Genomic DNA, 16,143 nt, shown 5'->3' with positions numbered 1-16,143 from the left:
TGTTTTAAAACTGAATAATGTTTTGGGAATTAGCTTAAGTTTATTATAAGCCTAAAGGAGAGGATTTCTTTCCAGGTGATAACAACAGCACAAAACCAGAAATGTTCTGCACAGTGAGCTGTCAACCTTTCATGTTTGTTTATGTGCCAGGATATACTTCAGAAAAACATGTTGCACTAGTTCTGCAAGCTGAAGGCTCTTGATAGCTTCGGTGCAGATAGCAATTTCCAGCGTGTTCCGCCACTGTACAGTCAAATTACTTTGGGCAGAAATGTGTTATGAAAAGTGTGGATCCTGATGCAGTTTATTTTAAAAATTGAAAGTGTACAGCCAGAGCAACAAAATAAATATTAAACAGTGACAAGTATAAGAAGGTGGTTGAGGGTTTTTTAATATAAGTATTGAATTAGGTTCTCAGCCATGGCTGTCTAGGGCAGATGAAGAACTAGCATTATATTAAAAAAAGGAGAAAATTTTTGAGAACATTTAATTTCTTTATGTTTGTTTTCCTTTCCTTTTCTTTTGTATTGTAGAAATAGATACTCTTTCTACCTTTCTATGTTTATAACAAATGGGAAAAAGAGTCAATTTCTATTGTAGTTGTCACAATATTAAAGCACAGAAAAAACCACAGAGCAGCCAAACAACCTCTCTACCAAGTGAAATGTAGTGTTAAAACTGCCATGAATTACAGCACAAGAAACCACATCAACACTGGGAAATCATGTTGCATTCAACACTTTTGTTGGGGAATATAAAACCTTGTCTTAGACTCACTAATTTTCTGACATACAAAATTTAACTTTCTCTTTCTGGAGGAAAATAAATATTTGGCTCTAGTAATTGTGAGATTCTAATATGACAATGCTGTTAGGGAAGCACTGAATATGTGTTATGCCTTTTGGAATGTTGATGTCAGAACTTTAAAGGGTATGGTTACTCCTAGGTTTGTATCATGTGTGTTACATTAATGATTTTTAAAGAAATTGGAAAATAGATGGATAATGTTAATTACCATACCATGAATAGTATCAGGAACATGTGTGAATGTATTTTCCCAATGGATATTTGTACAGGAAAAAAAATTAAAGGGCCCACATTTTATTCAGTGCCTTAATAATTATATGTACATCTAAAAAGGTAACTAAGATACTGAGTTTGATATGCTTTGATTTGCCTTTATTCCACTGTTTGAAGTACTCTGGAAAGCTGGGGAAACAATGTGGAGTTTATAAATTAGTTTTATTTACATTACTTGTTGATGACATTTTTTAATATTTCATTGTTAATATGAGAAATTTCAAAAACTTGTTCTTCAGATTCTTAAATTCTTTCAATTGCATTGAGGCTTACACTCTTCCTTATGCTATTAGAAAATGAAAAATGGATCTAAGAGTTAAATAATTTGTAGGCCTATTTGATACTTCATTATATTCCTCTGAATCACAGGTGTTATGTTTTATTATGTTAAGAATCCCTTCTGTTTTTATGTCTCTTCTATATCCTAAATCTCTTTTCTTTGATGCAGACACTGCCTTGCATGTTCTTTTCAACCTCTGAAAGAGGAGCCAAGAAAGACAAAACCATTAAATAGAAACGGCAGTCAAGGTGATCCATAGCACTCCTGGAGGGGAAAATTTGCTGGCAAACAGAGCAGGCAGCAAGTCATACAGCACCCAGGGAGCCCTGCCATGGCTGGGAAAGATGCAAAAATAAGGTTTTGTCTATCAGTGCTCTTCTACTGTGCTGGCACTCCCAGTAGTATAAATTATAGAATCTGTCTGTCCAAATGCGGCCAGCATGTGGTGTTGGCAGCATGACAGACTCTGTATTAAAAAAAAAAAAAAAAAAGAAAAAAGAAAAAAAACATAGAAGCTCCCAGTAATTGATCCAGAATAACAGCATTTTGCTGTATTACCTTTTGCTAATGTGACAGGCAGTGTGTCTGTATCAGTGAGATTGTTCCCTGTCTAGACTTCCACAATTAGCTACTGCCTGTGATATAAATACTTTGTTGCAGCAGCGGTTGTTTTTCCTTTGTGTAAAGCAAATATAAATAATACAGGTATACTGTACCAAGTTACAGACGTGCTTATTATATTTTAATTCAGCCAAGCAGATCTGCAAGTGATTTTGGCAAAGCTCTGAAGTTGCTGTATTCTTAGTGACCTGCTGTTCACCCAGCTCTTTGACCAGCTCCACTACCAGGAGCTGCAGTTTGCATTCAGTGTCATTTTCTGAGTCCTTCAAATACTTCTTGATCTGTGTCTTTTTGACCTCTCTTGAGATTTACTGCTTAGGATTGAACTCTATCTTGTAATACTTGTGTTCTTCTGACTCAGCCCTGTATCACCCAGTTAACCTTTTTTGCCCTCTTCAGAACCTTTTCATGATACAAAGAAATTTGAGGTCTCCAATATTAGGTAAGGTTAGCTTGTTTCTGAACTTAGAAAAAGTAGATTTTTGCTAATCAGTCTCTCAATAGTCCTATTAAATACAATCCTCTCAAAATGCTGGAAACTAAGCTGCTCATTGTCTCATGCAGTCTGAGTCTCTCTCCCTGGCATTAAACTGTTAATGCTACTTACAGGCACCAAACCAGTAACACAAAATGGGTCAAAACCAATTCTCATGGAAAGTACAGCAAAATTCAGTTCAAATCAGTGCAACCCTCATTTGTTAAAAATGCAAGTAATGTCTTGCTCAATGCTTTAAGATGTGTTTTGAGTTTCATGTTTGAGGATAGTTGGGGAATTATTTTGTCTTTGTATTTGTATGAGGAGAAGAGCTCAAGGGATTTTCACATAGCCTTATTTGTCCTGGATCAGAGTTCAAAGTAAGTTCTTTTTAAAACAGAGATAATTTAAATACCTGAAACAGTATTAAAATTTACTGTATTAAATATACTATAATAAATACAATGACAGCTTACTTTGTTCTCAGCTGCAAAACTGTCAGTGCTTTAGTGGGGGTTTAGTTTTATGTTTTCGACTCCATTGTGATCAGTCCCTGAAATTTCAGAAAAAACTTGCATGAATGGTTAATTCACTTATGTTCCTGCTCTCTAAAAAAATAAATCTTAATCCTTTAGAAGCTTAGAGGGAATCTTAATATTGTATTTTACAGTAATCTCTTTAGAAGACAAAGAATTACCAATGACATTTTAAACTCAGTAAGACTTCAGTGACAACTCACAGAACAAAAAGAAGCAAGCTTCCTATTTATTTCTCTAGCTGCCGTTTGTGAAACACTGATTAAATAAAGAGTGGATAAATGATAGTATTTTCATGAAACAAGTTCAGCTCACTACAGGCAAAGTATGATTTGTTCATCTAAGTATGTTTAGAACAAATCCAAAGAGAAGCTATTTTGCATTCACTGCAGCAGCCTTTTTTCCCCAGTGTGAAATGGTTTGAGTGCACGTGCATCCCATTGGCAAGGCGGGTCTGGATCAGCACACAGCAGGGACAGCACAGTGTCTGTGTGAAGACTGCTTCACTGGGAAAGAGAGAACCTAAAGAATATTCATAAAGGCCAAATTAAAATATTATATGAAGCCTTGATTAGGCTTGACAGGTTTCCTAAAGACATCCTTGTTGTTACTAGTGCTTAACATCAGCTGAAGATTTGTGAAAGGGCAGCCACCCCCCACCTCCTGCAGCCTTTAAGTAATGGTGGGTGAGACTCTGCACTGTGTTCTGCTGAACTCTGTCATTCTGAGTTGCATATGTATGCTACTTTAGTTTCTGTGAAATTAATTTTACCCCAAAATTTCATATTTACAAACACAGTGGTAAATGTACTACCCATAATAATGATACAATATAAAAAGCATAGCGGAGGTAACCTCTCTGTGATTTTCCCATAATTCTGAGAATCATTCAAAACTTTAAAGTGGATTAGCAATACTTTAGGATTCATGTCTTTAATTTTTTTGAAAAGTCACAAAGCCCCTTTACTCAGCTCAGAGACATTTATTTTCCTGTTTTCCTGTGATTAATTTAAAAGGACAACCATGCCTCACCTTGGAGCTTGCAATGTTTTTGGGGCCACTTAAGTTAGAAGTGAATTACTTTAGACTCTTGATAATTGGGACAGAGATGGGTAGTTGTAAGGAAAATTGGAGAGAAATCTCTCCCTCTCTTTTTGTGATGTTCACATACAAATGCATGGCAACAACATTCCTCAGCAAGTGGTAGGGCTTGACTACAGTGACTTGTGGGTACAGGGAAATGTGGGTAACTTAACTGAAGATTTCAAAGTACACAACTGAAAAATAACAGGAATATTGGTTAATGGGATATTGGTTAGTGGATGGCAGAAATTGTTTTCAAAAGAAAAAGAAAATTGGTATTTCTCAGTATAATTTTGGTCAAAGCAAGTTTCTATTAATACAGTTAGAAATACATAAAATTATAATATTTTATTATTTAAAAACTAAAGAAAGAAATTAAATATCAATTCTCCTTCATCCTAAATAAGATGAATTAATTAAACTGTTGAAATTGCTTGGATATTCATAGGTGTTTTGAAATTAATTAATTGGAAATTAGCTTGATACTCTTGCTCTTAATGACTGCTGAGTGTGGAAGTGCTAGGGTTGAGGTCTTTTTTCTTTATGTTTTTTCTTTTTTTTCCTATATATTACATAATCTCAAAGGGAAATGTAGCTGGTCATGAAGAATAGTATCAGTTGTTTTTGGTTTTTTTTGTTCCTGTACGTATTAGAGCATGCATTAAAAACCAAATATTCATCCTTGATTCTATCACATAGATAAAAAAAAAAGGTTTTTAGGTTTGTGATTAAAGGTTTTCAGATTAAAAGAAACACAAACAAGCAGTTGATTCGAGCATGGTGCTGATAACACCAAGGCTGTGGGCTTGATCCCCATATAGACCATTCACGGAAGAGTTGGACTTGATGATCCTTGTGGGTCCCGTCCAACTAAGAATATCCTGTGGTCCTGAGCATAGGAAAGAGAAACCATTTGAGTGAGAGGAGGCTATGGCGGGGAGTACATGGCCAGGACTGCAGGGCCAGAGGCATTTCTGGAGGCCAGGTAGCATGGAAGAGTTTCCTGCCATTTAAAATCAGGGAAGATTTAGAGGGCAGGGAAGAGGCTTAGAGAGCAGGAAAGAATTATGTATTTGTGTTTTGGTTTTTTGTTTTTTGCTTTAACACCTGCCCCCTGCCCCAAATTTTAAATTTCTGCGTGAATGAAATTTGGTTTGGTCAAGTGTGGAAGCACTTTAGTTTTTTGATGACGCTCACTTGGGACAAAGCCTAAACAGATCCTTGCCTCAAAGCTGTGGTTCCCTTTTAGACCCTGTCATAGTCATGTAAAGAAGTGTGCAGTAGAATGAAAATTTACGCTTCTTTTTTTCCTTGCAGTCTTTTTCTCTAAGCAGGTTATTTTGTCTTTAAACTTAATAAATCAGCCTAATGTAGATAAGAGGGAGGGTCAAATACATCACTAAGAGCTCTGTGTTAACATGCACCTGAACACAGAATTACTGAGCAGCAGTCTGCTCAAAGGGTTTCATAAATGTAGTTTGTTGGTACTCACCTGTAATGATTTAATAAAATGTTTTAGTACTTCACAGGATGAGCAAAATAATGCAATTTACTACATGAGCCTATCTGGGCATCTCATCATTGTTTTGTATTCAGTTCTAAAAACAACGTATTTATAATCTAATGAAAGAACATATTTTTTGTCCAGTTAGCACAGTCACATAACAGTTTTTGTTCATATTTACATTTCCAAGGGCAGTATTTACTGCATCAAGACTGAGATTCTTACAATTTTCAATAGTGTAAACCTGCCTTTGAATTGGATTGAAGATGTTTTGATGTTTTTTGTAAAAAAAAGCATTTTTTTTAGGTACGATGTGGGTTTTTTGACTGTTGATGAATGGAGATGTGATGGAGTCCCAAGTGGGCAAATTTGTCATCTGGGGCACAGTAACAACCTGATCTTTAGAAAGAGGGATTTTTTCATTGAACACACAAACCGTACACAAGGTGTAATGACATGGTAAGGTAGAAATTCATAGTTTGCAAGATGAGCAATTTATTTCAATTATGAGTGTTTTCTGTATCTCTGCTCTAATTGAAGATTTTCTGCAGTCTTTTTTTTTAAAAAATGGCAGGTGTTCAAGTGGTGTTTTGAGGAAATGGCATCTCCCAACTCAGTGTAAATACACCCAAATGAAATACAGCAATATTATGTAATTTGTGGAAGGCTGGTGAGATAAAGTAGTGCAGTCTTGCTGAAATGGAAACTGAAATGTGTTTATATTTAATATGCATTATTTTTTCTGGATAGCTAGATAGTTCTTGGCAACTATAATTCAAACTTAATTTGCAAAAAATGTGGGGGATTTTCCATGGGCTAAATCTGCCAGCTGCTATGGCTATTTTCAGCTGGCTAGTGCTCATTCTCAGGGTTTTAGAACTACAAGTGAACTGTTCAGACACAGTGTTCACTTAAAAAAGAGACAATGAGGAGCAGAGGCTGAGTGTATAGCCTATCTTCAGCCCATTCCCAAACTGGTACTGAAGTTAATGTTGGATGAACAGATGAAAATTGTGTGGAAGGCAATGAGAGTTTTAAAGCTCATGGGAATCAGTAATAAGATCTGGCCACATATTCCTTCCAGTCATTCAATAAGAAGATGTTGTAAATAATTTGTATCTGCCATAGTTCATTACGCTTATTCCTGCACAGTACCAAAATGATGCTGTTAACCTGCTTTGAAAATAGTAAAGGCTCAGCCTAGCGTCTTCAACAGCTTTACTCACAGAAATAGTCTTGTACTGGGGTCATTCAGGTGAATGAGGATTGTGTGGCTTGGCCCCAATTTCTTCATAGGACAGAGACATCCTCAGTCAGAGGAAATGTCTTCTGTGTGATCAAGTGTCTGCAGATAGACAAGTTTTCTTTGATAAATAGCTGCAGGTTTTTTTCTGAATTGCTTTTTCTTTTGTTCTTATGTGGTAAGTCAATTTACAGTGTGTATGACGGGAGATCTTACAAAACCTTTAAAAGTGTAGGATTTTTTAACCTCTGGCTTGTGAATTTCATGTTGAACTGGGTGAATATTTCAATTTTTAATAACAGAAAAACTACATCATCTTTCAAGGATATAGCCTTTTATTTATTTTTGTTGACATTTATTATAACAACATGTTGCATGTCAAATATTTACCCTTAGAACTTGGAGATTTAAGAAAATGATAGGAACAAGTTAGGTGTAAATTACTCCTGGGGACATTCCAATTGGGCACAAGAGAAAACTCTTACAATGAGAACAATCAGATGTTGGAATATTCTCCCCAAGGAAGTGATAGATTCCTCAATATTGAACACCGTTAAGTTACAGTTGGACAGGGTGCTGAGCCATCTTGTCTAGACTGTGCTTTTGATGAGAAAGTTTGGACCAGATGATCCTTGAGATCCCTTCCAACCCTGTATTTTATGATTCTGTGATTCAATAGCTTCTGTTATTTGGAGAGTTACCAGCTGGTATGTCTCTGTCTTCAAGAGCTTATTCTATTCTATAATATCACAGATTGTGTGGAATGAACATTTTTTAACTGGATTTTAATTTTTATTTTAGTTGTAATAAAGGAAAGACTAGAAGTGGCCTCCTTGAAATCACCACTGTTTTTCAAAATGTATTGTGTAGTTGTTCTCATTTTTGCATGCAATATGGAAGGAAGAGAACACAATATTAATTGGCATCAAGGTATTAAGTGTAGTGCAGTAGAAATGTGAAGGAAAAAATTAAACAGTCCAGGAAAAGTTACTCAAGTAGATGAGCGAGATCCAATTCATGCCTTCAAGGGAAGAGCTTTGGCTCCTGCCTTGGCAGCAAAAAACTAAGTTGCAAATGTGATTTCTTAGTTCATAGTTCTCTAATGTGATTAATTCATGTGTGTGTTCAGGAGTTATTCAAGATTAAATATTCAGTTTGTCTGGGATAAAAAGTGAAATGTATCTCTAATCATAAAAAGATGAAGAGAATGAAGATGTAGAGTATGTAGATGTAGAGTAATCCCATGCTTGTATTCTCAAAGTGTGAGTTTCTCCAAGGATGAAATTCTTAGACATACAGGAAATGCTGAGAGCTTGTTTTCGCAATATGGCAGAGAAATAACTTGAGTGAGCAACGTTAGCATCTTCTCTTGTTTTCCAGGTCCATGGGGGAGATGCATGGGAGACGAGTGTGGCCCAGGAGGCATCCAGACACGAGCAGTGTGGTGTGCCCACGTGGAGGGCTGGACCACGCTGCCCACGAACTGCAAGCAGCCCGAGCGGCCGGACAACCAGCAGAGCTGTTTCCGTGTCTGCGACTGGCACAAGGAGCTGTACGACTGGCAGATCGGCGGCTGGAACCAGTGCCGGCCCGTCCTCTCCCGCAGCCATGAGAAGCCCCTGGAGTGCCTCAGAGGGGAGGAAGGGATCCAGACAAGGGACATCACCTGCATACAGAAGTCCAATGGGGTTCCAGCTGAGGATGTCATCTGCGAGTACTTTGAGCCAAAGCCGCGGCAGGAGCAGGCGTGCCTCATCCCGTGCCGGCAGGACTGCATCGTGGCCGAGTTCTCGCCCTGGTCCGAGTGCTCCAAGACCTGCGGCAATGGGCTCCAGCATCGCACCCGGCACGTGGTGGCTCCGCCTCAGTTTGGTGGGTCAGCTTGCCCCAACCTCACGGAATTCCAGATGTGCCGGTCCAGCCCGTGCACTGTTGAAGAAAGCCTGTACAGCCTGAACGTGGGACCATGGAGCGCATGCTCGGTGCCCCATTCCAGACAAATAAGGCAAGCTAGGAAACGAGGGAAGAACAAAGACAAGGAAAAGGACAGAGAAAAGGTGGTTCGAGATCCCGAGGCTCGCGAGTTAATTAAGAAGAAGAGGAATCGTAACAGACAGAATAGACAGGAGAACAAATACTGGGACATACAAATTGGGTACCAAACAAGGCAGGTCACGTGTACTCACAAAAATGGGAAAACTGCTGCTCTGAGGTAATCACCATTTATGTTTGCATACTTTAATTTTTATCTGTTTAAAGTAAAACATGCAGAAGTGGATTCATTTACATAAACCCAAATCTCAAAATAGAGTTCATGCTATTTCCACTTCTACATCCATCATCAAGCTCAAGTGTTTTCTGTTTTGTGTTTTGTGAAACATGCAAACTGTGCTGGTGATCATACTAAGCATCACGTACATGTGCACCATTAAGCTGTGCTAGTCCCTAGCCTCTGTTTTCTTAAATAGATTTCCCCCAAATGCTTGAAGATATGTATCAAATGTCAGCTTTGTTTCTATGGGCTCAGGCAGGTGTCTGATCTCTAACAAGTCATGCATTTTTCTAATAGGTGATGTAGAGGATGGGCACAAAGACTAACAGGAAACTGGACTGAGTCAGACTTGCAGTATAAAACAAGAGAGAAGGATGCATGAGAAAGCAGCAGCAACTTATTTTGTATTATCTTGTATTAACTTATTATTGTATTATCTTTGATTTGTTTTATCTGGCATTCTCTTGCTAGCTCATGTATTTTTCTTTCCTATCCCCCAGAATGTTTTTATTCAGCTCAAAAAGTCTTCTTTCAGTCTAGTCTTCCTTTCTTTGATGTGATTCTATTTCCTGCCCTCTCGCTCAATGCCTGATTAATCAATTTTACTTCAACTGTGAAATGACTAGGATATCTTGCTGAATGAGGCTGACAGTCATTGCTGCTGTGTTAGTGTTTAGGAACTTCTTTCAAGGTATTTTACTTTTGAGTTTTTGTTGTGCCATTTAAACATTCTATCACAGAACATGTAATTGCTTCCACCTTTTCAATTAGAAACCCAATAATATCTTTTTTTTCAAGTGTAGAAAACTTTTTTTTGAGTATAATTCCTTTCAAGAGATGATCCAGCGGTGACACAGGAAAATGATGAGCTCCCTGGTTTAAGGGAAGAACTGGAAGGCTTGGGTTGTTCTGTTGAAGAAGGGACATATGGGTGAAAATGTGAGTGAAATGCCTATGAGTATGTAACAAGCCATCACAAGGAAGAATCGAGCAATTTATTCTCTATATTATGGATATATTGGAAAAACAATAGTGGGCAAATCACAGCAGTGCTGAATGAGGCTGGGCTTCTCAATACTGGGAATAGGAGACTGGAGAAAATTGCTTGGGCCATGTGTGGCACCTCTATCTTCAAAGGTTTATTAGCAAAGGCTAGAAAAATGCATGTGTCAGGGATGACACACCTGGAGTAGCTCTTGATTAGGGAAGAAGGACTGACTGTATAGACTTTTTGCAGTCTCTTCTAGGTCTGGTTTTCTTTAGTTATTTAAGATTTTGATCCACACTTTGGTGAAGGTCTTCACAAGAAATCTTAAAATCAGCAGCTCAGGCAGTCCCAGGTGTTGGCTGCAGCACAATCTCATTGTTGGTACAGAAAAAATTGCCTTTACTGCTTCCTTTTCCAGCCTCACATCATGCAGCCCTCACTGTGCCTAGCCCAGGAACATCATTAACCTTTAAATACAAGGAATAATTTATTATACATCAGTTGCTTTCAGATAGCAGCCAGGCACTCTTTTTGAAAGTCCCTAAGTTTTTGAAAGGTTAAGAAAATTATTGAGTAAAAAAAAGGGAGGAATGACATAGTCATGCCAAAGCTCTGATAAATGGTAAAAGAAAGTAAAAATATAGTTGGAAGTCAGTGGCATACTTTACTCATCATCTTTACGCTCACTCTTGAATTCACTTAGATCACCAGCACTGTCTTAAGTTCAGATACCACAGTGTCTTGTGCAATTTCAGGCTGGTGCAGGGAAGTGAGTGAAACCTTCTTGCCTAAGGCAGTGAAACAATTGATAATACAGTGTAGGATCAATTCTTCAAAGAGGTGAAAATTAAACAAATGATGCAGTGAGCATTTGTATATCTTATGGGAAAAAAATTATGTTTTAATTGCACAAAGTATTTTGAGTAGTCTTCACATCAATTTTAATAACGATTTTTTTTCTTGTTTACATAGTATAAGCAAGAAAATTTGGTGAAATGACTCATGTGAGAAATTCTGGTGCTGGTAACATAGCTTTTAGAGACCAATGTATATCAGCTGTATATCCTTTTGCATCATTTATGCTGCACCCTTCACTAAGCAATCAAATGCTTTATTCTATGACTGCCATTTCAGAATCTGAAACAATAGAATTATTTTTCTGCCCAGGGTGTCAATGCAGCCAGCTCAAATGATTTTATAATCTCCATCACATAGTAACTGTGTTACTAAATAATATAGACAAGTAAGGTGACTGGAAAACCTGCCGTTCTCATGTGAAATGCTCTTCAGCTTAAGTAGTCCATTTTCAGTGAGTTTTGACTTTAGCAATCAGAAACAATCAGCCCCCTGGCAGCATGACTGAAAGAAGAATAAAAACCCTCAGGCGAGTAATATTTTTTGCAGAGATAGCAAAATTGATATATTATAAAAAGGGTTTTAAAAAAAGAACAACTTTCACAAGGGTGCTACAGAGGAAATGGTTCTGTAACGCTGTCAGCAAAACTTCAAAAAGGCAAAATTCTCTTGACATACCAGCACACCAGGCGTGGTAAAGAGAAGTGAAACAAGAAAATCAAAGTTTAATTTATATACTTTATTGCTGAGTGAACAACAGATAGTCTCCCATGAAGGATGAAATATTGGATTTTGTATTGGCCGTTCTGCAATAATGTATGTGTTACATGGCCTGTGTTTGCTTCGTGTTCCCCTTAGTCTGAAATTCTGGTGCACTGAAAATATTTGAAAAATAGAAATGTTGAAGGAAAAAACAAATTCAGTAATTAAAATTGGCTTATAAAGTGACTTTTCTCTGGATAGCTAACAAAATCTGGACAGCGCTGCTGTTAGTGTAGAGGACAAAACTTGATTGTCTGAAATGTTTCCTCTCTTTATCAAAGAGAGCTGTTAGACAACAAACTGGCAATGTAGAGAAACATAAAACATATGAAGAAGCTGATTTTGACTTACAAACCTGTTTGTCCTATTACAAGTTGTGATGATTATGCCTCATGTTAAGCCTATAATTTTCTGTTGTAATATGGACTCTGTTGCAGTTGTGTCTCAAATATTTAGTCATAATTTTCTTTGTGAGCAGACTTTTGTGGGACAGTTTAGCAAAAATGTTTGGCTGTTTTGTACAAATTGTACAAGTCTAAGAAAATATTTTTTTAACTGTTTTTAATTCATACAGCCTTTTTACTGAAATGCTTTCTTGGGACCCCAGTAGATTGGGAAATTTGGAAGGACTTGAGCACAGTCATTTGCGACTGTAAGAATATGGAACAGAACTAGAGTTTTCTGAACTGTATGTTTCTGTGCTTCAGCAAAGATTTTGAAATCCAGTGACAAAGCACATCATGTACCCCTGAAGCAGCTGCTCCATAAGTGTGGGGACAGCCTGTCACTGCTAAGAGTCACTTAACTCAAATGGCTGGAAAGGGGGTTGTAGTTAAAGCAGTTCTTCAAGGATATAACTGCCTCTTAAAAAAAAATCCCAGGAATTTCTGCACTATTTCCTTTATTTTTCTACACCTTTTGGATATTGTTTGTTATCTTGCTTAGTCTGGGACCAAAACATTTCTGAATGGGGGAAGAATGGAGGAGACCACATAGGAAACCATCCCCAGCAGCTCTGGTTGCAGTCCCCATAAATGGTTAATACTCTCTTGGCATAACCAAGAGACCTGCATGTGAAAATGAACATTATTGGTGACCTAAATGACCTGAAATGAGAGTTCAAGAAAAAAAGTAGAATTTTATAAATATTCAGAGCTTTTATTTCTTTGTTAGAATATAACCATATGCAATTACAATCATGGAACAAAATTATCATCTTTGGTGTGTTACACCTCTGTTTATCTTAGAAAGTTATTATTTTTTAATTATTTTAATGTTCTTCACTAATTCTGTGCGTTTTTTAAATATCTAGAAAACTATATCCACATCTTGTAACAAATTTAACTCTTGGAAGTTTACATAATCTCATTGCAGTGCTTTACTAAATTTCAAGTTTTGGAGAGTTTGAGCTTTTATTTATTTCAATACTATAGTTGAGAGATGAGAGATGAGAGTAGGAGCAAAATTATTGAATTGCCTTGCTCATGTTGGGCATATATAATGTTTAATTTTTCATCTTACTTCACAAGGCATGTATCTGCTTAAAGCAGAGTCACAATATTCGCTACTGGCCACAGGTGCTAAGCTAAGTAACCAGAAATGAAGGAATTTGGGAATGGCCAGTTGAGTATTTAGACTGATGAGTGAATAATACCTAAGATATTGTCAGGAGAATCAAGGAGAGAGAATCTCCTCCTCTAGAATGGCATTTTAGCTTTGTTTTCCTTTCCAGGTCCTCATAAAACAAATGTCTGTGTTCACTTTATGGACTTTCACTCCTATAAATTATGAACTGTATGAAGGAGGAAAATAAAAAACCAAGCCAAACCATCACAAGCCTGTTGCTTTATTTATGCCATTGATTTGGAAAGCAGACAAGTCACCCAGAGGAATATGCTGTCAGCAAACAGAGAAAAGATTCAGACACACAATACAGCGGCACAGTTTGTTGAACCCTGTAATGTATCCCTTGCTTAAAAAAACATCTTAAGAGATTCTCTGTACTTCTCTGAGCCCCTCCATGAGGCAACAGGCAGAAAGGGAGATGTGTGTGAAGGTGGCAGGGGTTAAGGTAGAGTAACTTCAAGGAGATGAGCTGCAGAAAGGTGAGGGAAATAGCAATGCAGAGAGGATGGGTTGTGGAGATGAAGGAGCATGAACAACCTTTTGTTTGTTACTGAGGACCAAATGAGAGCATGTATGTCTGCCCCTGCTTTTTATGTTACTGTACAGGCAGCTCTACTGCTGTTTGTAGAGGAAGCCTCCAAGCTCACCATACTGTGAGGATGTAAAAGCCATAAGTGGTTCACTCACAGAGCACCTGTAAATATCACAAACTTGGATAATGAGCTATATACAGTCATCTTGATTCATTAATTTGGAATTATTTAGAGCACATTCTGTTAATAAATAGAGAACAGGCAAGAAGAAAGTCATGTTGGATGAAAAACTTCTTGATAACTAAAAACTACAGGGTTATTTTTCAGGTGCATTGGGATAATAAAAATGTAAACTCTTATTTTAGAAGCAGGATGCAAACATTGCTTTCCTATAGTTTTCCATTATGCCTTTAGAATTTCCATGAATTTGAAAGTAGAAGCATCCTGTAGTTTTTTAATGTGATTTTGGTGGAGACAGTAATTTCTGTGGATATGCATAATATTATTCAATGGGTGTTCCTTTCTATTGTAAGTACCTGCTCCATCATCTTACTGAGGCTGCTGTTTTGACAGTGTCTTGTCAGTATTGCTACACATTTGACATACCATGCCCAACTCTAGATTTAAGATGGAAACGTACACACCGTGCTGAATAATTGAAACAGCAATGAATGATTCCTTTTTCTGCACCATATTTTAACTCCTTTCATACAGTGAACAGTTGTTCTGTCATCTAGATGTATGACATTTATATATTTCTGTGCAAATCATCAAGATTGGGTGCCTTTCTCATATATAGTTTTTACTCAAATGCATGTAATCATCTTCCTTAGCAAAATATAATAGGCTATAATGTAATGAGGGCTGTACTCTATGTTCTGATAATCTCTTGTGGCAATAAATCCTATGAATGAATAAATTATTTCCTTGAATGAATGCAGTGTTGAATTTTCAGCTTCAATCTAGAGATTATGTTGCAGAGTGGTAAATTGAATTAGGCACTGAGATCTTTAATGAAGATTCTCCTACACTGTACTTTTATGCAGATTTTCTGCTTCACTGTCAGTTAATGTTATTTGACCTCAGTGTGACAAAATAAATGTTAATCAAGGAGTATTTTTCAAAATTTTTTATTTCCTATACTGGTATTATATCATAATCTGTAAAGAGTCCTATAGGGAACAAAATAGAATGTATTACTTTTTTAGATTTATTTTGTGGTTTGTTTCTTTTTTTTTTTTAATTAAACTACTAAGCGTAGTCTGGGACTTAGAGTATGCCCTTGTTTCCTCAATCAGCTTCATAAAGTTATGGTAAGGGAGCCTGTGAATTGAGCATCCTCCTGGGACATATTGCCCCTCAAGGTGGAAATGCACAGGACTCACACACAGAAGCCACAGGTTCCCAGAACATCAGGGTTGGCTATTTCAGTGCCCAACTTTCAGCAGTCTCACTGGAAATAAAATGCGTGGCTTGTCTCCTAATACTGACCACATTTTTCCAAGTGCTGGACAATGCAATGGTACTGCCAAATCTAAGCATCAATACAGGGAACAAATCTGAACTAATGGCTGAAACACAACTAATTCTAGTTATATAATTTTCAGTAATATATTTCTTTATATCTAACGTTAATACTGCATATTTCATTCACAAAGTTTGGCATTTAATTTATTTTTTCTTTGCTGACAACCCTGTGAATTTAGCTGTTATTTTCGGTCAAAGTAGATTCTGATTAATGCTATGTAATGAAAATTCCCACTGACAAAGGGAAATTACTCCATAAAGCTTTAATAAGTCATCTCTGTAGATGCTTGCCAAATAAACTGCTCTGCCAATTTCAAAATTATCTGTAGCATGAGATGTGCATGCAGGTCACTGTATCACTGGGCTGTGAAAGATAGCATTCTCACTGAGACCTTTTGCTTTCTTGTCTCCTCAGACACTCATGGTATCTGCAACAGCCCCACAGCAGCTGTTGTTGACTCTTGTTTGGTATAGTAGCACCCCTTGTTGCTTTGCCCGTATTTTTTCTGGACACAGTAGTTGTATGTAACCTCTATCTTTTGTAGTGTAGAAAGCCTAAGTGGTTTTGTTTATTTCAAAATTGTTTGGCAGAATTAGTTAAACTTGTGAAAGGATCATGGGAAAATAGTCTTGTGAAAAACACTTTAGTGGACAGTATTGGAATTGTAAATGAATAGAAGTGAGCTCATTGTTTGTGTGATTATAATGGCCCATTATACCGGGAGGTACTAACAGTGTCTCAGAGCAATGTGCAAGAT

At 37.1% G+C, this 16,143-nt stretch overlaps 1 protein-coding gene across 3 annotated transcripts in view; it reads left to right on the top strand.

The window, feature by feature from the left end:
- The window catches only part of THSD7A (thrombospondin type 1 domain containing 7A), a 273,595-nt gene that overhangs the window by 147,718 nt on the left and 109,734 nt on the right, over nt 1–16,143 (top strand). For all 3 annotated transcript variants that reach the window (XM_030971359.1, XM_030971358.1, XM_030971360.1), the window contains one exon: nt 8,203–9,034. In XM_030971359.1, the coding sequence (XP_030827219.1) occupies nt 8,203–9,034 (832 nt within the window). The remainder of the gene's footprint in view (nt 1–8,202; nt 9,035–16,143) is intronic.

This window comes from Camarhynchus parvulus, chromosome 2 (genome assembly GCF_901933205.1).
Source record: "Camarhynchus parvulus chromosome 2, STF_HiC, whole genome shotgun sequence".
Taxonomy (NCBI): domain Eukaryota; kingdom Metazoa; phylum Chordata; class Aves; order Passeriformes; family Thraupidae; genus Camarhynchus; species Camarhynchus parvulus.
The sequence above is the reverse complement of the archived record's forward strand: the minus strand, read 5'-3'. Positions and strand labels throughout refer to the sequence as shown.